Source organism: Gastrolobium bilobum, unplaced genomic scaffold, assembly GCF_033153095.1.
Source record: "Gastrolobium bilobum isolate Gb01-03AN ecotype WA unplaced genomic scaffold, APGP_CSIRO_Gbil_v1 utg12160, whole genome shotgun sequence".
In the NCBI taxonomy this organism is placed as follows: Eukaryota; Viridiplantae; Streptophyta; class Magnoliopsida; order Fabales; family Fabaceae; genus Gastrolobium; species Gastrolobium bilobum.
This window is the reverse complement of record NW_026898262.1, coordinates 158,742-181,102: the sequence shown is the minus strand read 5'-3', so window position 1 is coordinate 181,102 and position 22,361 is coordinate 158,742. Positions and strand designations below refer to the sequence as shown.

Genomic DNA, 22,361 nt, shown 5'->3' with positions numbered 1-22,361 from the left:
GAGCGTTTAATCAGCTTTTGACTGAACAAATCCATATGCCGTCAACGAACTGCTGAGTTTGGAAAACCAGTTTCGGGGTGATTGGCGCAAACCATACAATGACTTTGTAAGACGACATACTTTATGCTTAGACCCAATACTGAATCCAGGGGGGAATCTCATGTAAACTTCCTCACTTATTTCTCCATTCAAGAATGCGTTATGAACATCAAGCTGGTGCAACTCCCAGTTTCTTGCTACAGCCACTGCAAGCAATGTACGTACACTCACCATCTTTGCCACTGGTGCATAAGTCTCACTGTAATCTTCTCCGGCAATCTGATAATTACCTGCAACACCAATCTTGCCTTATACCGTTCCACCGTTCCATCAGAACGATATTTTATTTTAAACACCCACTTGCTTGGAAGAACACGCTTCCCTGGAGGTAAATCCGTGAGGCACCATGTATGGTTGTCTTCTAAGGCTGTGATTTCAGCCCCCATGGCTTCCACCCATCGGGAGTCTCTCATAGCATCTTGAAATGTACGTGGTTCATGACCTGTGTCAATAGCTACAACAAAATCTTGATGTTGCTTAGAAAAGTTAGTGAGGCTAAGATAATTGCACATAGGATACCGAGTACCTGAGGTGACATTGGTTTGAGTAGGGAGAGATGAAGGAGTATGTGTTTCAGCTACTTGACATGCATAGTCCTGCAAATAAGATGGTTGCTTCCTGTTACGGTGCTGGCGTGTGACTGTTTGACGCAGATTTGCTTCCAGCAACTGCTGTTGGGTTGATGCATCACTAGAACTCGAACTTCTTTCTAGTAAGGAGGACTCCCTAGCGGCAACTTCGTTAGTTGGTGTTGCTTCCAGCGAAACACTCCCCCTATCGTCCAGAGGAACACATGATCCACTAGGCGTTGGGCTGTCATTTGATGCATCAGAACCGTCATGGACAATTTGGCCTTCGTCAAAGTAATTTGGCTCTGTAGGCACACGAGAATTTGGGGCAGAAACAGATTGTACTGGAGCTTCGCGAAAAGGAAAAATATTTTCAAAAATTTTTACATCCCTGGACACAAAGCTTTGTTGCGCTTCTATATCAAACAATCTCCAACCTTTCTGCCCTATTGCATATCCGATGAAAACACATCGTCGCGAACGTGGAGAAAACTTGTCAGTTGGTTTCGGTCTTGCATTAACAAATGACAGACAACCGAACGTGCGCAAGTATGTATAATCTGGTTTATGTAACAGCCCGTTACGTACCGGTATTGTTAACATTAATTATGATATTAAGCGCAGTTACAATCACAGCAGTTCATTTATGAAACGCGAATAAATTTTTTCCAATTATTACGCGAGCATTTAAAACATAAAAAGGCGTAATAATTAAAAACTGTGACCGTAACCATAAACTCTTGCGGAAGACTTATTTAAACTATTTTTATCACTTACGTTACTTATTATAAGTTACTAAGGAGTTCCCATAAACTCACTTAGCCAATTTCCAACTTTACGTTTTACACCAATTCGAATATGTTACACTCTAAGTTTTTCTGCGACCAAACAGATCGCAACCAACCCTACTTCTCAGATTATATCTTTGTGTTACTTAATTCCCTTTTTAACAAGCTAAAATACGCTCAATTCGGAGCTCATTTGCTCCGGTTATCGCCGTTTGAAGTTGGATAAGCAATTAGCCCAAACAACCCCAAAAACAGCCCAAACCACTCACTTTGCCCGAATTACTGCACTCAATCGACTCAACCATTTGCTCTCAAATTTTTATCCTACAAACTAGACATCTCAAACTTCATTTTGATATATCACACGCTTAATTTGACGGAGAAACGAAGCGGGAATTAATTTCCCAAATCCGGTCCAGAATCTGCCTCAGGTGCAGGGGCACATGGGTAGTCCGTGTTTCTCTATTTATTTCAGGCCGAAGATCAACCCAGAATTTCCTCAAATTTTGACACAAGGTAGAGGACATCTCAACCTTCAAAATGACGTATGCCACGTCCCTAGGGGACCTCTATAGAGGGAGATATGCTCTTCCGAAGTTCGCCTAAAATCTGCCAATTCTACAGAAAATTCGCCAGAGTTTCCTTTGTTTTTCCAATAATCCCAAATTTGTAAAAGATCATTTAAAACCTCAATGTACCTAATAAACACATGATAATACAGTAATAATCCAATGGGTGGCACACACAAGGACCAACAACGCCTTGGGGCACTTACAACCCAATCCAGTTTATAGTTATTAAACATAGAGTCCATATTAATCATTCTTAAGTAGTTGCAATCACTAACACCTTTTTCATGCATATTTCCATCATACATATTATCATAACCTAAAATAGGCCTAAGGCCCTTCCATCATAATTAGACATGCATCAATACTATTACAATATGGCTTTACAAATTACAACTTGAAACTAAAACTTCAAATTACATTCTTCTAAAATTTCGACTTAATTAAAAGACAACATAACCAAATACATCACTACTAGACTTAGGCAAAATGGCATGAACAAGATGCTAATGAAGCTACTAATAAATACAAATGACATGTTCATGCCCTAAGTCTAGCCTAGGCCACACGGCCAACAAAATGCAAAATAAGAAGCGCTCCACCGCTCACTCTGCGGGCCTCTTGCCCGAGGCTCCTGCTCCACTGCTACCTCCTGAAATAAATGCCCCGAGACGGGGTGAGATATACGAATATATCTCAGTAACCAAGAGGTTCTGGAGAAAACTCCACCCAATGGTTCACTTCGATGCATATCAATAGAATACAACAACCACTTTGAAAACGGGATATAGCATGGGATTTAGAGAAGGGGGAATATAAAGAAAACAAAATACGACGATACGGGATGGTAACCCCAATTCCACGTACGCCCTCGGCATATATAAGCCTATGGGTATCATCCAAGGTGTGTTCACAGAAACCACAACCATGATGCCCAAACCAACCAAAACGCCAAAGACATTCCTAGTGTGCTCCTACCCGGATCACACACCATGACCGCAGTCAACTGGAACTCCCTCCTGGAGACCTATCCAGCGGAAGTCCGAAAATGCCCGAAGGCTAATAAAACTGTCTACTGGCCAGAGACTCGGTACATAAGTACCCATAGCAATAATGCATGCATGCTCATGTGTTCTATACTATTCATACACACTTCCTACCGTTGCCATCAACTGGCAAGGTGGAACAGAAAAGGGGAACAAGCCCCAGTACCAAGAGGTTACCTTAATTTGCGTTTCCACAAGCTCCGCAGCAGCTTATCCCTCAACTCGGTACACAGCGGAATGCCTACACAGAGGACATTCCCAATCACTCTCAGTTCAACCCATACACGTTAATTTATAATTACACATGTAATGAACCAATTTCTTACCTCAATCCACTTGGTCCCGGACCAAGGGCAATTCACTGATTCAAGATTCGGGATTCAGGTCGACGTACGGCAACCTATACAATAACGTACATCCATCAGTACTCGTCAAATAGTATCAAAACGCAAAAACACAAAAATCCTCCCCATCCTCCCTTGATGGTTCGGCCATTGTAGTGTAAATGTGAGATTTATTTTTCTAAATTTTCTTTCTCATTTTGTTACGTCTCATTAGGTTGTCAATAGGCCGGTTCAAGTGCCGGTTCGTCATTTTCGCGTCGAATTACATCAAAACGCGAAAATCGCCAAATCACCCCTTTTCCCCTTGGAGGTTCGGCCATGTAGGTGTAAATTTGAGATTTATTTTCCTAAATTTTCTTTCTCATTTTATAACACTCCCTTAGGTTGTTTAGAGGCTAGTTCAATCGTCGTTTTTCCATTTTTCGACATTTACGCATCGTTTTGCGAAATATTTCATTCTGGGCTCATTTAGGTCTCTAACACAATTCATTTTTCTCCATTGATTCAAACACTCTCCAAGCACAACACAACCCATCTAAGCACCATATAACTACACAATTCATTATCCAAACCATTTTTCAACATCAATTCCACAATCTTTCCTCAAAGAATCGAATTTTAACCTATGGCATTCCAAGGAATTTCCATACAACTTTAATCATTCCAACCATCATACATCCTATTATATCATCATACCATCATGCCACCATCATCAAACAAGTCTCAACACCAAAATTCACAAATTCCAAAATCATGATCATCAATTTTTCTAAGTTAAAAATCATCACATTTCACTTAAAATTTTCATTGCATTTCTAGCATTACTACATCATTTTAAGGCATTATCATCTAATAGACATTTTCCATTTGAGCTCTCTAACACAACACATCATAAAATCCCTCTTTAGGGTTCATAAACACAATTCACCAATCAACCATTGAAATGTTGAAATAACTTACCCAAATGCAAGGCAAATGACTCCTCCTAGGTATACTCCACCATTGGAGCATTCCAAAGCTCCATGAACACCAAATTCCACAAGTGAGCCGCGGCCTTTGAGGGGGAGGATCTCAAAATCCAGCCACTTTCACGACTCAAGGATAGCACCAATGGCTTTAGAAGGCAATTTCCAACAAATTTCAAGTTAAACTTTGTTGAATTTGGTTAGGATTTGAGTGATTTAGGTGGGAAGAAAATTTGAAAGAAAACTTGGAGAAAGAAGGAGGGGGGCTCGGTTTTTGGCTGAAGGAGGGGTGAAGGAGGTGATGAATAGTACTTTGATGAGGTGTTTTAAGTGAATTTTAAGTGGGGTGGGTCCCACGCCACCTCACGCGATTTAAAACGCGTCCAAACTCTCACTAAACGTCCGTAAATTCAAAACTTATTTAGAAACTCTAATTTTTAACATTAACTATTCTCCTTTAATTATGCTTGATCAGATGAATTAAGAGTTCTCCACTCGTTCGGAGAAAACACTGTTTTAAGCTATTACGCGCGCCATTGGCACGCTTCCCCAAACTGTCTTAATTTCATCGAATATCATAAGAAATCATATTTCCTAACTCATTAGACCATTTTTAACTCATATTTGAAACCTAGAGCTCAAAATTCCACTGGCACATTTTACGGTGCAATCGTAACGCGGTATTTTCACCCGCGAAAAACACTATTCACTGATTTTTCTGAAACTTGCCTATCCACTCAATTTTTCGTTCTGAACCCATTTCCGGGGTTATTTTTACCATATGAGACCTTCTACTCAATTTTTATCTTCCTAGGGTTGCGTGTTGGCTAATTACCGTTTTGCCCTTTCTTTGTATTTTGGCCAAATCTTTAGGATTTTCACTAATCCATCACTTGATTGCTCACTTAATATTTTAATTACTTGATTTAAAATCGTGAGGTGTTATAGTTTAACTCCATGCAATTCTTCATGTGGTGACCTGCCTTGGAGAACTCTTGTAGGTGTTTTATTAATTATATGAACAACAACAAGAATACTCTCCTCCCAAAAATCAACAGAGAGATTTGCATGAAAAAGTAAGGCACGTGATACATTAAGGATGTGTCTATGCCTCCTTTCGACTCTCCACTTCTGATCAGGCGTATAAACACAAGTTGTTTGTTGCAAAATACCTTTTTCCTTCAAGAGTTTCACCATGTTATTAGATTTGAACTCAGTACCATTATCAGACCTTATTATTTTTACGGTTTTACCAAATTGGTTCAGAACCATAGCAAGAAATTTGCACATCCGATCATAAGTTTCACTTTTATCGGCCAACATAAAAACCCATACATGCCTACTATAGTCATCCACCACAGTTAAGAAATAACGTGCACCAGAAGAAGAAGAATTTTGATAAGGACCCCAAGTGTCACAATGGATTAAATCAAAACATTCTTTGCTGCGAGAAAAACTTATAGGAAACATTGATCTAGTTTGCTTGGCACGATGACAAACTTCACATGCCTTACATACTACTTTATTTTGCAAATCTTTAAATTCTGGAACCAGAGATAAAATATCATAGGATGCATGGCCTAGCCTGTTGTGCCACAAGTCAATTGACTCTCCTGCTTGAACTGCCGAAGCTGAAGCACATGAAGGCTGAAACACATAGACTCCTTCATGAAGTTCACCCAAACCAATCTCCCTCTTCAGCACTTGGTCCTGCAAAATGCACTTTTTATCAGTAAATGTAACGCTACTGCTCTTGGAGTGAAGCAATTGGAAAACAGAGATGAGATTGCAGCGTAAGTTAGGCACATATAAAACATTTGACAGGCTGAAGTTTGTATTAAACACCATCGAGCCTTGTTTTGCAGCATAAGTAATAGAACCATTTGGTAGAGTCACAGATAGAGGGGGAATAGGTGTAATGTCAGCTAATAAAGCCAAAATGCCTGTCATATGACGTGAGACCCCACTATCAATGAGCCATTGAGAATGAATACGCTTACCAGATAATTTTTCATGTGACTGAGGCTGGTCTACCAATGTTAACAGTTTGTTCACAATTTCTGGGGTCAAAACGGAGTGTGCAGCAACTTGAGAAGAGGCAGAATGGGAGACGTCTGGAGGAAGAGAGTTAGCAGCAACTGGGTGTGAGGCATCCATTGCAAACGTCGCATGAGCATGCGTATAACGTCCTGCCGAACGTCCTCCCCTTCCTCGTCTGCGACCAGCACTCTTGTTTGGTGGAAAACCATGAACGTTCCAGCATTTGGAAGGGTCGTGATTGGTCCTGCCACAATGAGGGCAAGGTATTCTGTCTTGTGGTTTGTTAGGAACCATCCGTTGCTGCATGGACGTGTCTGACTGCTTCATGGAATCGGTTTGGGCTGAGTATCCCACTACCTGACTCCTCTCATCTTGAACGCGAGAAATACTACGATGGGTCTCCTCTTGAGTGACAATTGCGTACACTTTGTTGACACTAGGAAGAGGAGAAGTGTTGAGGATATGAGATCTCATATTGCCAAATGTAGATTCATCCAGCCCCATCAAAAATTGATAAACGCGATCATGCTCTTGCTCCTCCTCGATTGCTTTGGCAATGACACACTTATCACCACAATCGCAAGACTTGCGAGTTTTGCTGCCTTCCAGATCGTCCCATACAGCCCTGAGTTTGGTGTAATAATCATCAACGCTATTGATAGTCCTCAAGAGTTGAGGCCCATTAAGTGCAAATTGTTCCACAAAACCCATGTTTTGGTTATAAATCACGCTCTTTAACCTTCTTCTTTTCATATAGAGCAACTATTTTGAATAGTGGACCAGAGCAATGCCGAAAGTGGGAATTAAGGTAGACCTGGAGCAAATTTAACATTATCTTTTTCACATATGACTATTGGGTTAGTTTGCTTTGTTCAGGACACCTAAGGCCCATCAAAAGGAACCACAAAATGAAGAGAGAAGAAAGAGTGTTGCGCAGAAAGGAAAAAGAAGTCTGCTATAGTACAACAGCAGTCAAAAGAAGCAATGGGGAGCTTCCACGTCAGCTACAGCAGAGAAGGTGGAGGTGCTGCCTCTGCTACAGTACGAAAGCAAAGAAGCTGAGCAATGGGGAGCCGCCACGTCAGCTACAGCAGAAGGAGTGGAGGTGCCACCCTGAATCCGATACTCCTACTCACAAAGGGAGCCAAAAGCAAGAGGGACCACTTCCATTTAAGGCCAAGCTGGCAAGAAGCAAAGCTACCATTGGAGAGGATTTAGACAAAGCACGACCCTTGATGAAAGGAACAATGGAGATCAAATGAAGAACCCTATAAAAGGAACAAGCAATCCTCATAAAGGGGAGGATCAACACCCATCCTAGGACTTGTTGTCTCTTTGTTTTCTTATTTCTTTGTAAAAATGCTCACTAGGAGCTAACTTCCTCTAAGTAGGTGAGGGTTCCATAGAAGTAATCCCTTTTGTCTTAGGATAACTTTGTAAGGAACACATATTTTATAAATGAATTTTGAGTTGCTCTTTGGTTTAATTTATTGATTTTGTGAAACCCTTTGGGCTGGCAACCTCATCCCGGGACCACTCGGTTGATGAAACACTGACAAAAGGCGTGTGGAGCATTCTCAAAATCCTGGGGTAGTTTAGCCTGAAGAAAGGAGGGAGAAACACCTGGAATGGGGAGCACTGCCATGTGAATCCATGCTCTTTTGAGAAGGCAGCATGGTTTTCTTGCATATAACTCCAAGTACTATGGAGTAATGTGGAAAGTAAGACCTTACCCTCTGCTTACCTATAGCAAAACAAGGGAAGGAGAAAAATCCATTTGTAAAATATGCTACCAGGCAGGGTTAATCAAAGGGATGAAAACATGGAACCCGTAACACCTACTTGATCTTTTTCTTTCTGAAATCTTAACTCAATTCTTATCACAACCTTTTCCTCACGATAATTGAACTGTGTTTTTTACTAGCTGATGCTCTTACTTTCATTTCGTTGACTGCTCTTAAAGTTACTTCAATTGATGCCTTTTTATTCGATGACCATGCTAAGTCATTCACTGCTCTCATCTGGTTCAGAATGGTTAACATTGTTTAACTAGCTGCCCAGAGATTACTCTTTGTGAAGCTTAGCTGAGAATAGTGATTTCTTTTATTGCTCCATTTTACAAATTAAGTTTCCTTTAGCGCTTCTTACTTCACAACTGCTCCCTGAGGACGATAAATCTGGGGCTATAATACCCTATATTGCTTGACACGTACGCTTGCGTATAGTTAAAGAGGGTTGCTCTTAGTCAGAGTAGATTGCTCCTATTGGCAATCCTGATTACTACTCTACACTCTTGCTCTCTGAAAGAAATATTCCCGAGCAATTCTCGGTTCGACCAAGCAGCTATCTCCATGTTGCTTGATATTGGCTAAACTGGATTTCAGTTGATACTGTCTTGGAAAGTTTTGCACTGCATACCTTTCCTCTAGGTCATTCTATAAGTCCTTGACGTCATCAAAGCACTTGATGAATGGTTGAAGTTTTGCATCAATGGTGTTGTGAATCCAACCATTGAGCATCGAATTGCACATCTCCCAGGCGCGCCACTCTTCGGCATCATCCTCTCCTGGTTTCTTGACTGAACCGGTCACAAAACTGTTTTTCGCCTTCAATGCGTTTTTCATGAGCTTGGCCCAGTTGTCATAGTTGACCTCACCACACAGCATGACAGTCGTTAACAAGAGACCTGGACTGTCAGATCCAGCCAAGTAAAATGGCGAACTAGGATCAGTTGTTTTGGACTTGCTGCCACCACCTGGTGCCATGTTAAATGAACCAGCTTTCGCACTGAAAGGGAATGCGGAAACGTGTATACTAGGATTGCTCTGATACCAAGATAAACTTGATATTTCAACTGTGTGTTTATCTCAATCATTGGTATCCTTTAAATAGGCGAACATACAATAAATGGTAACAACGTAACAGACTAAAACAAATAAATACTCTATCTAAACAGTCCTACGGTTACAAAGAATCGAATTCAAATAATATACGTTACAAAGAATTCAAACCTACGGTTACAAAGAATTCAAACAATATACGTTAGATATAATCTCCAACAACCTCGTTCCTCCTTCGATGGTTTTAGGTACTCTTAACTATTCTTCCATTCTCTCTTCTTTCTGAACACTTTTTACTTTTTTTGCTTGGTCTTTCTTTTTTTCTTTGGAAAGTCCTTTTTTTCTCTTTCCCCACCCCCCTTTTAAACGTCCTGCCTCTTGGTATTTATAGAGTAAGGGTTGCTATCTCTGTTCCCCTTTTTTTGTTGATATATCAAAAAAAAGAGAGTGTAAGGGTTGATACTCCTCCATTGCTTTTTTTCATTTATTCCCTGAACATGTTCAAGTGGTGGGGTTGTGTCAAGGTAGTAAGTTGACGGAGAGTGAGCTGTTGAGATACCTCAAGGAATGGGTCTTTGATAGGAACAGAGATGGGTCTCTCTCTCACATGGTAGTGCAATGTCTCTGTCATAGTGTGACCCTTCTGTCTGATTCAAGGTAATGAGACAAGCAAGGGATCGAGTTGCGCAGGGTAGTAGAGCATGGGGCAGGGGTTTAGGCTAATATATGTATATTTTTTCCTACTAATGATTCTTTGATTTTGTGCAATAATTTTTATTTTTTAAATAAATGTGGGGTGCATCTAAGATGTGTCTATTACTCTATTACATAGATTTTTTTTTTTTACTATATAAGAAAATCGAAACCCATTTTTAAAATACTAATAATAAAATAAATGAAGAAGATTAAATGTGGTGTTAAACAAAACAAAAAATGAAAACACATATTGGACATTTTTTTTTCACTTAAAACCAAAAAATAAAAATAAGTAAATTAAGAGAATAAAAAAATTTACTGAAAAATATAAAATAAATGAAAAAAAAACAAAAAATTATGTAATACACAAAAAAAATAAAATAGAAAGATGAAAATATATCCGCTCAAAATAGGGTATTCATAATTATACAAATTCACACCTCCAAATTTGAAGTTTTTAAAATGAATATTTTATTACACCTGAGTTATATACATTCAAGACAAGATACACAATTTTTTCTAGGATTTTATTAATCTCATTTTTATCATCTCAGATAAGTTATCTCATGTCATAGAAATAAATTTGTCGACTCCACCACCTAAAAAAAATAGCACAGTTATCGAAGGGTATTTAAGAAAAAAACTTATCTCATCTAGCACGATAATAGTTTTTTCCTTCTTTTATTAAGGACTTAATTTTTAAAATCAAATTTGGAGTTTTTATACATATATAAACAGAGAAAATAAAAATGAAAATCATGAATACACCTGGTCCTCTATATTGAAGTGATGCTTGTAAACAATGTGAAGAAAGTGACAACGGTGAAACAGATGAGACTAAAAAGGCATTATTGTGGTTGAAAACTGTCTTCAGGTGGCAAAGTGGAAAGACTTGAGCTCAAAGATAATAGTATTGTGGAATAAAGAGAAAATAAGAATAAGAGATTGCAGACAATTGCGAGTAAAGGCTTTGTTTGGGAAGAGTTACGATTTTTTAAAATTTTGTGAACCAAACAACATCGTTTATTTTAAAAAGAATGGATCACCCACCCTTTTTTTGTTACATGACCGGGTTGATAAAAAATAGATTAAAAGATAATAATAAGATTAGTAAGAATCGCGAGTAACTTTATTGAGATAGTAGAATATTTTACAAATCGTTAGAAATGATCATCCTCAAAAACATTAATTCAATCAGAAAGTCATACATCTGTTGTAAACTTTTTATGAGCACTTATTAACTTATATCTTAAGTTCTTCACTTCACCGACCATTGTTTAAAGTCTGTTTGATTTTCTTTATTGCTTAATTTTGACAATAATCTTGTTACTATGTTGCAGGCAGAGATAGAGTCTGCTACAAATGTCCTTGGCCACTCGCATTTATAGAAAAGGTGAGTTCTGTTTCTTAGTACTGATTTTATCGGGAGTGACCTGCTTTATTGGAAGGTCTTTCTTAGTGAATGATTTATTTGCATGCACATTTCCTTATATGATTAAGGCTTGTTATGGTTTTTGAATAATGTACCATTGTATAAGATGGTTCATAATATGGTTTAGTACATGGGATTTCATGTGGACTTGTTTGTTGGTAGTTCTTTGATCAAAGTTTATTCGGATAATGGTTATATTCATGATGCAAGAACCATGTTTGATGAATTGCCTCTGAGTGACAGCGTTCTGTGAAATATCATGCTCGATGTGTTTTGTCAAAGTGGAGATTTTAACAATGCAGTAGGACCTTTTCAAGAAATGAGGAACTCTTATAGTAAGCCTAATTCGGTGACGTTTACTTGTATTTTGTCTATATGTGCTATAATAGGGATACTTTGTGTTGGTATTCAGCTTCATGGTCTTGTTATTTGTTGTGGGTTTGAGTTTTATTTCCCGGTAGCAAACACACTACTTACCAAGTATTAAAAAACGTGGAAATCTAATGCAAACTTCTGAAAATCTTCGTCCAAAAGCTAGCTTATGAGATAGAAGAGCTTAAGGGGATGTTTGGTAGAGAATTTTTTTTTTTTTTTCCAGAGAAATACAATTATTAGAAATATGGTGGGAAAATGAGTTTGATAGAAAAGTTAAAAAAAAGTTATTTAGTAGGCCGAAATATTACCGAAAAAATTGAGTTAAATTTTTTGAGTTTATGTTTGGTTGGAGGTAAAATATTGATGAAAAAATGGGTTGAAAAGACGAAAATAACCCTTTTATAATTTTTGAATCTGAAATGAAAAATTAGCATTTGCCTTCGTCGTGACTTTCACCCAAAAAACAACACAAAACTCGTTTCCTAGGCTTCCTGATCTCCTGGAATTTCTTTTCACAAACTTATATCAAATTTGGTATTTTTCAATACCCACCCACATTTCCCTATCAAACCCAAATGAAAACCTATACCAAACACACCCTAAAGTTCAGATAAATTCCATACCAGAATCTTACTTCTGACGTGGAACTCCAAGTCCTATACCTTGGAGTAGGATTATAACAAATTTTTTTTATGCTTAATAGTTATTAGTAAAATATGTGCCGCAGACTGATATGGTGAATTTGAAAGGGTTGATTGCGTACAGATGGAAGGAAACCATATTTTGGGTACCAAGAATTCACGTTTCTTTTGACAATTTTCAAAATTTCCATGCCTGCAATTTTCGGATTGAATTGTTGATACAGATGCCTTTTGTAGCTTGGATTAATATTCCGTCTAGTCCTTATCTTTTTGTAGTCGCGTATCCTAATTTTTAGTTTTGACAAAAAGTCTTGTTGATAGGTGTGAGTTCCAAATGCAATATGGTTCAATCGGATCGCCTGTTGGTGCAACTCTCGATTATGCACAGGCTGTCCCTAAGAAGCCAGTGATTGTCGATAAGGCGATAATATATCAATGATATTAAATTCAAACCGGTTATTGCCTCAATCAGGTATCACATCAATAGGTTACTTGTTTAATTATGGGTATTTTGTTGAATCGTGTAAATTGAATTTATATAAAATTATATAATAAATATTTAAATAGAAATAATATGTCAAATTGACAATGAAAGTAATATGATTTAATGGTTAGCATTTCACTTGTTTTCTGTTCCGGATTTGAATCCTAGGAATGATATTGCGGTGGTGCTAATGCTTCGTTGAGGTGATTGTTCATAAAGATGAAACCAGCAAAGAATTGCTTGTATGGGGCTCCAGGGTTTCTTCTGCAAATAGTCGTCCTCCCAATCCTCACTAAACTTCATATAATCTGATCTTAATGTCTTGAACTTGATGTTAGTGGTGTCAAAAGTTCGGTATGTGTTATTTCTAATTAGGATTATACAACCATTTAAGAGGTACTTGAAATAAAATTCACTACTAGACTTACAGTAGGTTTCTTCCAAGTCCCACCTAAATTGACTAATACATGTTTTGATTGGCTGAACTTCCATTTTCTTGTTCCTTTTTGGTCAGGTGATGAGATCATACGTTATTTTATTATGTCCTTATAAATTCTCTGAATAAAGGTGGAAAAATCAGTATAAATAGTTTTTATAATAAAAATTCTTTGGTCAAATTTGATTATTCAAACAGAGTTTTGTGTAAAGAGAATTTAATTAATTTATCCACATAACGAGTCTTATAAATGAAGCGAATTTAAATACTCTATCCAAATAAGGAATTTTATAAATTGAGGGAATTAGTTGAAGCAATTACACTATACCCTCCATTTTAAATTCTCTAAAATTTTAAAGGGTTATAGAAATATTATGTTGCAAGAAAAATAATAATTTTCTTGCAAACATAATGAATATGAGCCCACATATTTTTTTTCCTCTTTCCTCGTCATATTTTCTTTCTCCTCTTCATTGTCTTTGTAGAAAAGTTGCACTGTGATTCTGTAACATAAGATTTATATAACCCAATTTTAAAAGAGATAGAATATTCTTTCTACTAAATATTTTTATTATTAATTTACTATCACTCTATTATCGTTACATCCCATTTTTGACAGATAATTTCTGAAGAGAGAAAAAAAAAATATTCACCTAAATATATAGTTATGTTAAAGTGATAATGGATTGGTAATAAAAATATTTAATAATAATAATATTCTATCTCATTTTAGAATGCTTCATCCAAACGCAAACTTACTTTCAATTTGAATAAGATTCCTAACTGGACATCTCATAATATTCCTAACTCAGCCGGTATAATCTGGATTGGCTCGGTTTGGTATCGCAAATAATTAACCGTAATCAGGCAATCGAGTTTGGTCCAAACAATTTTTATGAGCTGGCCCATTTAGCTCAATAAGAGATATCGGACCGAACCAAATTTTTACGAATACTATGAAAATCAGCTTGGCTTGCTCGAATGCAACTCCAAGAACATGGACGCCAGAAAAGTATAGAATGAATGCAAATTACTCGTCAACTTTAACACGTGAAAATATGTAAGTCGATATTCTTGAAGGGTATTTTTAAAATTTAACTTTTTAAGGTTTTTTTTTATTTTAGGTTTTTTCTTTCATTTTCTGTTTTATTTTATTCTCAAGGGCGGATCCTCCTTAGTCCTTATGCATTGTTGCTAGCCCAAAATTATTTTATTTTGATATCTCCAATATCACACACCTCTTTTTATATTATTTTATTTTCTGTTCATTTTTAGCTATAACATATATATATATATATATATATATATATATATATATATATATATCGAATTAATGAATTTTTTTATTTTTTTGATGGGTGACTACGTCAAATATAATTTTTTTTAAAGAGCTTAGATTTTTCCTTAAAAAATAAAAACTAGCTATATACGGTAATTATTGTTTTTTTTTTCATGAATAGCCAAATGATTTAACGAAACAAAACTGACGAAATAATCAAACGTCATAGAAATTGACTCCTTCGTGTAAGAATCCAAATGGAATTGCAAAGCCAAACTTAATTAATTGGAACTAATTATACAATTCATAATATCAAGACTGAATTAATTGATGTGCAATTCTCCGGGTCTCTCCGGTGATTGATATGCCCCATCCATACAGTCATTTTAATGAGCATGCACAGCACAAACAGATTGTTTCGTATAAGTCAAACTTACTTATATATAAACAATCCAATTTTAACCACAAAGTAAACAAAAAAAAAAAAAAAGATTCACTTCAAAGTTCACACAATGACACTAACCTCAACTTCCAAACCAACTACATGAAGTTTTGAGGTTTCCACTTTCCAAAGTATATTTTATTTAAAAAGTAAAAGATGAAGCTGAGCAAGATGCATGGATCATGTCGTTCACGAAGAAACTAAATCTAATTAACCATAGTTTTGATGGCCATAATCATGAGGGACAGGGGAAGGATTTACTGGTTCATAAGATTGGCCACCGGCAGCATCATCACCTCCAGCTTCTTCAATAATCTCTATGGCTTCATAGGTACTTGTTACGGTTTGTGGGACTGCGCCATATTGATATGAAGGTTGAGGTGGTGGTGGTGGTGATGGTGGTGGAGGTGGAGGAACATCCACTGGCTTCTTCTTCTTTGCAAGGAAGAAAACACCAAGGAAAAGAAAAGCAACCAAGATGCCCCCTAGTGAAACGGATACAGCAATAACAGCTTTGTAGTCATGCTCAACAGTATAATTATAAGAAGGTGGATAATAGGGTCCTGGTGCAAGTGGGGGTGGAGGAGGATAATGGTAGGGAGGGGAATTAGGAGGGGTAATAGGGGGAGTAGGACATATGCATGTGCAATTACATATAATGGGAGGATAAGGTGGTGGCATGGTACAATTTTTTGGAAGTTTAGGTGGTGGGGGAGGTGGTTTGGTCTTGTTGCAATAATCTGGTGGAGGTGGAGGAGGAGAATAGTATGGATAATAAGGTGGAGGTGGTGGTGATGGTGATGGTGAAGGTGGCGGAGGAGAGTAGTAATAAGTCATTGTAAGGTTGTGGGATATTTGATGAGAGATTGAGATTTGAGAGTAATTCGGTGTTGAATATTTTGTTGAGAGTGTGGTGGGACTCGATGGGAGGGCTCTATTTATAGTGTTTGGCAACTTGAAAACTACCATTTCCAACTACTAAAGGAAAAAGAAAACTACCATTTCATTTTATTTTCATTTTTATATATTTTTAAAATATAATTACACGCATCAAGAATTTTACACTAGATTACACTTTCTTTGTTTAAGATAAAAAAAGAGATAGAGTCCCTACAGTAAAATGTGAAAATGAGATGTTGTAAGTCATTAGAATTTGTCTAGTAACGGGGGGTTTGTATAATTTATATGAGATTGTTCAAATTTTAGTACTCGATATATAAAAAAAAGGGAAATGTTGTAAGTTTTATAATGTATAAATATTACACTTTGAAGGTGTACAATAAAATTTTCTTGATTTAATTTATAATCGTAATCTTACATATTAAAAATGGGTTCGTTTTTTTTTGCAGTTACTGCATATAAGTTATTTGCAGTCAGTCCAATACGACGTTATTTTGGGGCGAAAATCATGGTGTTTTTGTAATTTTAATTTATTTCAGGGTTATAATAGTTTTTATATTTATAATTTTTTAAGATTTCAATACTAAAACGACGTCGTTTTGGGAATAAATGCAGATAACTTATCTGCATTAAATGCAGAAACATTTTTCCCATTAAAAATTTAAGTATTTATAAACTTTAAAGATAAATTCAATTTAGATTAGCTTTTTCCCAAATATCTTTACTCTCTCTATACCATTTCCTCCTTTTAATCTAATCCGAATAAATTTAAAAAAGAAGAAAAAGAAATTAATATATTCGCTATAGCACCTGATCTGAAAGAAAAAGGAAAAAGTTACAAATTCGTGTAAATAAGTACCAAGTTGCAAATTGCAATTAGAACCGTCAGAAAATTCCGTGCTTATGTCATATGATGCCATTTGTCTCATCCAAATCATTCTCTGACAAAGTAATTAACATTAAACGATTTTGTAGTTAGCTGGTGCACGCTCGTGGCTAGCTAGATGTTATCAATTATATAGAAACGAAAAAATATACATCCATAACATATCTATGTTAATAAAAAAAATCACTTTCCCACCCAATGTTGTGGGAGCTTTTAATTAGAAAAGGTTATATATACAGTCTCCAATTTGTTTCAAGCTTTGGGCTATGGCTAAGGGTGATATTTACTGATGATCTATCACTAAAAGTTTACTAACAAAAATAGAAACAAATTAATTTTTGGATAAACTACAGATATCTTTCACGAGAGAGACAATTCTGTTTGAGGCGGGTTCAAGAGTAAGGCTTTAAATCCTTCTAAATATGGTAATGGGGAGGATCAGACACATACTCTCACCCTCACCTGCTAAGTTTTCATGTGCCAACTGAGCTACCATCATTTGGTAAGATTAATATATTAATCAGTATATATAGCTCTTGTAGTGTGTCTAGTTTGATTATTTTGAGTGTTATTTTAAATCTCTCTCAATAAACTATATATTTTGACTGAAAATTCAACTGATGCAAACAGATACTAAATATGAAATCAAATGTATGAATGCTTGCACAAGTTGCAATTAGATCATTAATTAGAAACGCTCAGAAAATGCCATGTTCATACCATATAATGTCAATAGTCTTATCCAAATCATTCAACTGATATTGAACATTTTGAATGCGTAATGGCCAATCAAACCGATGCAAGTTTTGTTTAAAGGCAGGTTCGTGGACTGAACTTCAGCTATAGCTAGAAGATATGTGTCTTATCTATTATAATGTTAAAATAAATATTGTTAATATACACCAAATAGAATATGAGACTTTCAAGCTAGCCAAGGGGGGATAGTTAGTTATTCTTTATATTCCTTTTACTTCCGCCGCCAACTCAACGGTGATGGTAGTTGTACATTAAGAAACGCCACATAGATTACTGGGATTCATTTTTAAAACTTAAAACATTTAGTTTTTATGTTGGTGGACAACTAGACATATATTAATAAGTTCAAAATTTCAGATAAACGAGTTTCATTTAGTTTTGAACGACAACTTGAGGGAGTTACTCCCAGGGGAGGGGAGGAACCGAGGAAGCACGTCCAAGACCGCGCTGATTTTCATTTATAATGCAATCTATCAAAGAAATTCCAAGAGGTTAATGAGTTACGTGTAAGTGGGAAATGAGAGTTGACTATGATTAGAAAATGTTTTGAAGACAAAGATCTCTCCTAATTAATGCAACATGATTATCCGCTTTGAGAAACCTTGCAACTGCAGGCAACTTGGTTTTGCTTGCACACTGCTAATTAATGACGTGCGTTAATATGGATTCAAATCATTTGTGCCTACAAATAAGTATTTGGATCAGTTGATATATATCTAATTTAACTAGTGATTTCGAATTCGAGTTAATTATATTATAGGCATTGCTTTGAATTTAGATTGTGTTTGCGCCCGTTATTTGTCTCTTTCTTTATTAATTAGACTAAAAATTAACATTTCAGAAAAAAAAATCTTTATTTTTTTCTGTTTACCATTATTGTTTTTTTTGTTTGTTAAAGTATATTCTTAATTTGGAGAGACAGATGAAAACATGTGAAAGTGAAAGAGAGGTGTAATTTGACTCCGCAAATATACGAATATTGTTAATTAGTTATTAGTTATAGACTATTGGTTATTATAATGGGTTAGTATAAGGAAATTTTATATTGACACTTTATAATATTTTAGTACATAATTATTTATTATTTAAATAATAAAAATAGTATAATAATAAGTAATGACACAGATCAATATATTAGTAAATGTAAGTATATTTTTTATATTGATAATGGCAATGTATACTAATTGAATTCAGGTAGTTAAAGATGGGAGTTCCGTATACACATTCATCAAATACGTAAATCCCATCCACAAGTTGGTAGCACGAAATGAAACACGTGATGGTTGGTTTTATTAGTTTTTATAGAGTTAATTTTTTAAAATATAAACGTATATATTTTTAGAATTTATTAAAATTAATTCCATTGTTTTTTTTGAAGCGAGTGTTGATTCTTTTCGCCAATCTCAAGTTACCACCTCTCAACGTAGTTATTACACTTTTCTTAAGGTAACATGTGTACTTTTTTAACTTTTTTCTTTTCTTAAAAAATGACATGTATCATGTATGTGTATAAAAATAATTAAATAAATTTTTTTTTTATATTTTATTTTATAGTATAAAATTTAAATTTAAATCATCTCTCAACTAGTTATTTTTTGGGAAGGTTATACTTATACCAATTAAGTTTATCATTTCTTATCACTAAATCTTATACATTAATTTTTGTCGATCTGACGGTTATAATTTATTGTATGATACTTATTAATTAATTATTAATTTTTTAATAAATTATAACCATCAGATTAACGAAAGTCAACAGTTAAAAATTGATGGTAAGAAGTAATAAACTTAATTGGTAGTAAGTATAATTATTATTATTTTTTGTAATGTATATATTTCAAAACAAAAAATATATCTTAATTTAGAAGAATACTTGCAAAACACGGAATTTTCGGTCATTGATTAGATACTGAATAGAATACATGCACGACGTCACAGGCGTTTGCACGTGCTGCTGATTTGAAACAAGACTTGAAAATACAGAAACAGTGACCATTTTGTCATTGCTCACCAATATATTTACCAGACTACCACGCAAACAGTAAAAATTCCCAGAAAGTCACGCAGGCTAATTCGATACACTGTGTAGCGAATTATGTTTGCTGATGTGGCACGTCACAATTGGCCACATAATTCGTTGTAGCAAATTACGTGGAACAGAAGTCAGACAGCACAGTCACCATTAGGAGACGTGTCTGTTTCCTAGTACTTCGCTACCCTGTGTAGCGAAATATGGGGCCTGATGTGGCACAATTCTGTTGGACACAAAATTCGCTGAACAAGGCAACGAATTATGTAACTATTTTTGCCATGACTCATAGCGAATTATGGAAGTATCTGACAAATCAGAGACAGGTGTCAGCTCCCCAGTAATTCGCTTGGGGGCATAGCGAATTATGTTTTGTAATTTGCTACCCCATTTACTAACCTAAGGTTTCAAGTATCAACCTTAATTAATATAACATATTTACTAACCTAAGGTTTCAAAAATATCAACGTTAAATAATATAACACATTTCTTAAAGCATAAATAATAAATCAAATACATTATTAACGGAACAATAAATAAATAAATATAAAAGCTAACCTTGTAGAGAGAGAAACCACTTAGAGAGAGAGAGGGAGTGAGGGAGAGTTTGAGAGGAAATGGTAGGGGAAGGAGTGAGGAACGAGGGGTTTAAATAGGGAATCAGATGCACCAAATTTGTTACCCTGTGTAGCGAATTTGTGCATGTTTGACACGTTGCTGACATGCGCAGTGGAGCAGGTTACCATTGCCGCATATTTCGCTACATAGGGTAGCAAAGTACTGGGGGACTGACACGTGTCATTATGTTGACTGTGCAGTCTGACTTCTGTTCCACTAATTGTTACACCGTGTAGCGAATTATGTGGCCAATTGTGACGTGCCATATTAGCAACATAATTCGTCACACAGTGTAGCGAATTAGCCCGCGTGACATTCTGGAAATTTTTACTGTTCGCGTGGCAGTCTGATAAATATTTTGATGAACAGTGACAAAATGGTCACTGTTCCGAAAATACACATATAATAGTAAATATTTCGAGAATAACACATGTACTCTCTGCGAAGAGAAGTAAAACAAAAGTATAACGCTTATTGGCCTAACAGAGCATGAATATAGTGCCACAAGTAGATTTTTAGGGTCGATTTGTTAAGAAAACCTTCAACGTTGCTATAATATAAAAAAGAATAATGATATTTGTGTTAATTATTTTAAATTAAAAATCTTTAAACTATTTTTAAATTTTTTAGTTGACTGATTTCACAATAAAAAAATGTAATCGAAAGTTTTTTTTCAAAAATGTAAAAAAAATGATTATTTTCTTAAAATAATCTATTCTCTGCGTAGAACTACAAGAGTGATTATGCTTTACCGTAGTTTCGGAACCTGTACACAGCTAGGTGCAAAGGGATGATGTGCATGGATCGAACCCCTTAGTGACATAAGAGGAGTGTTATATGATATCTAGGCAGTTTATATTATTATTCCGCAAAGAGTTATCAGTTACGATCACAGCTGCTATTTATTACGCTTTTTATTGTTTTAAATGCTCGCGTAATAAAAAGAAAGAAGTTTACTCGCATTTCTATAAATGAATTATTGTGATTGTAACTGCACTTAATATCATAACCAATGTTAACAATACCGGTGTACAACAGACTGTTACATGACCTGAGGGCATAACACAACACCCAACTATCATTGTTTTCATCAAAACAAAATGACAACGCAGAACATAAAAGTCATAACTTCTTAAAAGCATAACCAGCATTACATCACTTTGTATGCAAGGCTTAAGATAATAAGAACATGCATCCCTTAGTATGTCTCTCTCTGAACAGTGAACATAACAGGCAGACAAAAATGTTATTAACATTTGATTGGTGACTAGCTGTTATTTTTTAAATTTAGTTTTAGTTTTGTCTCTTGGTCCTCTCAAAACATCAATTTTAGTAAGCAAGAAGACCGACATTCATTATTTTGTCTTCCATCTAATAGTGTTGGTTTAATTGATTATTTTCAGGAATCACTTGATGACAACAATGACGAAAATGAGCAATTGCTTAGTGAAAAGGTTGAGAATGAGGAAGATGATGTTGAAAGGTGTCTGCGTGAACGGGAAAGGGACATTATCAAAATTGTGACAAGGGATTTTCTCCACCGCAGAGGTAATGTTCCTGATGTGTATAGGGGTGGGCATGAGGGAGATGATGCAGAGATAAATGAAATTACCGAAGAAGGCCAAGGAAGTATTGGTGAAGAAAATCCAAATCAGGCTTGTGTAAGTGGGATTCGGAGAAATATGACAGTGGTAAAAAGTGATGAAACTGCTCAAACTTTTATACTGTTGCTTCCTGTTATTATTCTTTTAGTATATCTAATAATTGGCATTGTAATATGCATTGTAACTGGAAAACTGGAGGGCACTCATACAGATGAGCTTCTTCTAGATGTTGCATACTTTACGAGATAGTAACGGTCACCACAACAGGACACAGAGACCTGATTCCCAGCACCAAAACTGCCAAGTTGTCAATAAGTATTTACATTTCGGCAAGTATGGTATTAATGAGTAATTTGGTTTAAGAAAACAAAAAAGTAAAAAGATATCCTAAAACAAATAAATCTCAAGAATTTTTTTTGAAAGAAATGGAAGAGGTGCTAGAATAATATAGGAGATGTCTAACCCAAGAAAAGATATGTCCTCTTTTATCTTAATGAAAATTATGCTTGAACACCTACAAAGC

The 22,361-nt window shown here is 35.7% G+C and overlaps 1 protein-coding gene and 1 long non-coding RNA gene across 3 annotated transcripts; one reads left to right on the top strand and one right to left on the bottom strand.

Annotated features, from left to right (window-relative positions):
• Positions 1–6: 6 nt before the first annotated feature.
• Positions 7–9,185, bottom strand: LOC133314306 (uncharacterized). The gene is made up of 4 exons (XM_061515769.1): positions 8,884–9,185; positions 5,553–7,045; positions 404–1,228; positions 7–329 (listed from the first exon to the last, which is right to left on the bottom strand). Exons 1-4 carry the CDS (start codon positions 9,183–9,185, stop codon positions 7–9), a joined length of 2,943 nt encoding a protein of 980 aa, XP_061371753.1.
• A 1,706-nt stretch (positions 9,186–10,891) lies between these two features.
• Positions 10,892–13,237, top strand: LOC133314286 (uncharacterized). 2 transcript variants are annotated; one of them, XR_009751932.1, is made up of 4 exons: positions 10,892–10,917; positions 11,297–11,349; positions 12,726–12,876; positions 13,057–13,237. It is a non-coding gene; the product is annotated as an uncharacterized LOC133314286 (long non-coding RNA). The 2 variants fall into 2 exon arrangements; XR_009751931.1 differs by lacking the exon at positions 10,892–10,917 and adding an exon at positions 11,033–11,066.
• Positions 13,238–22,361: the final 9,124 nt, after the last annotated feature.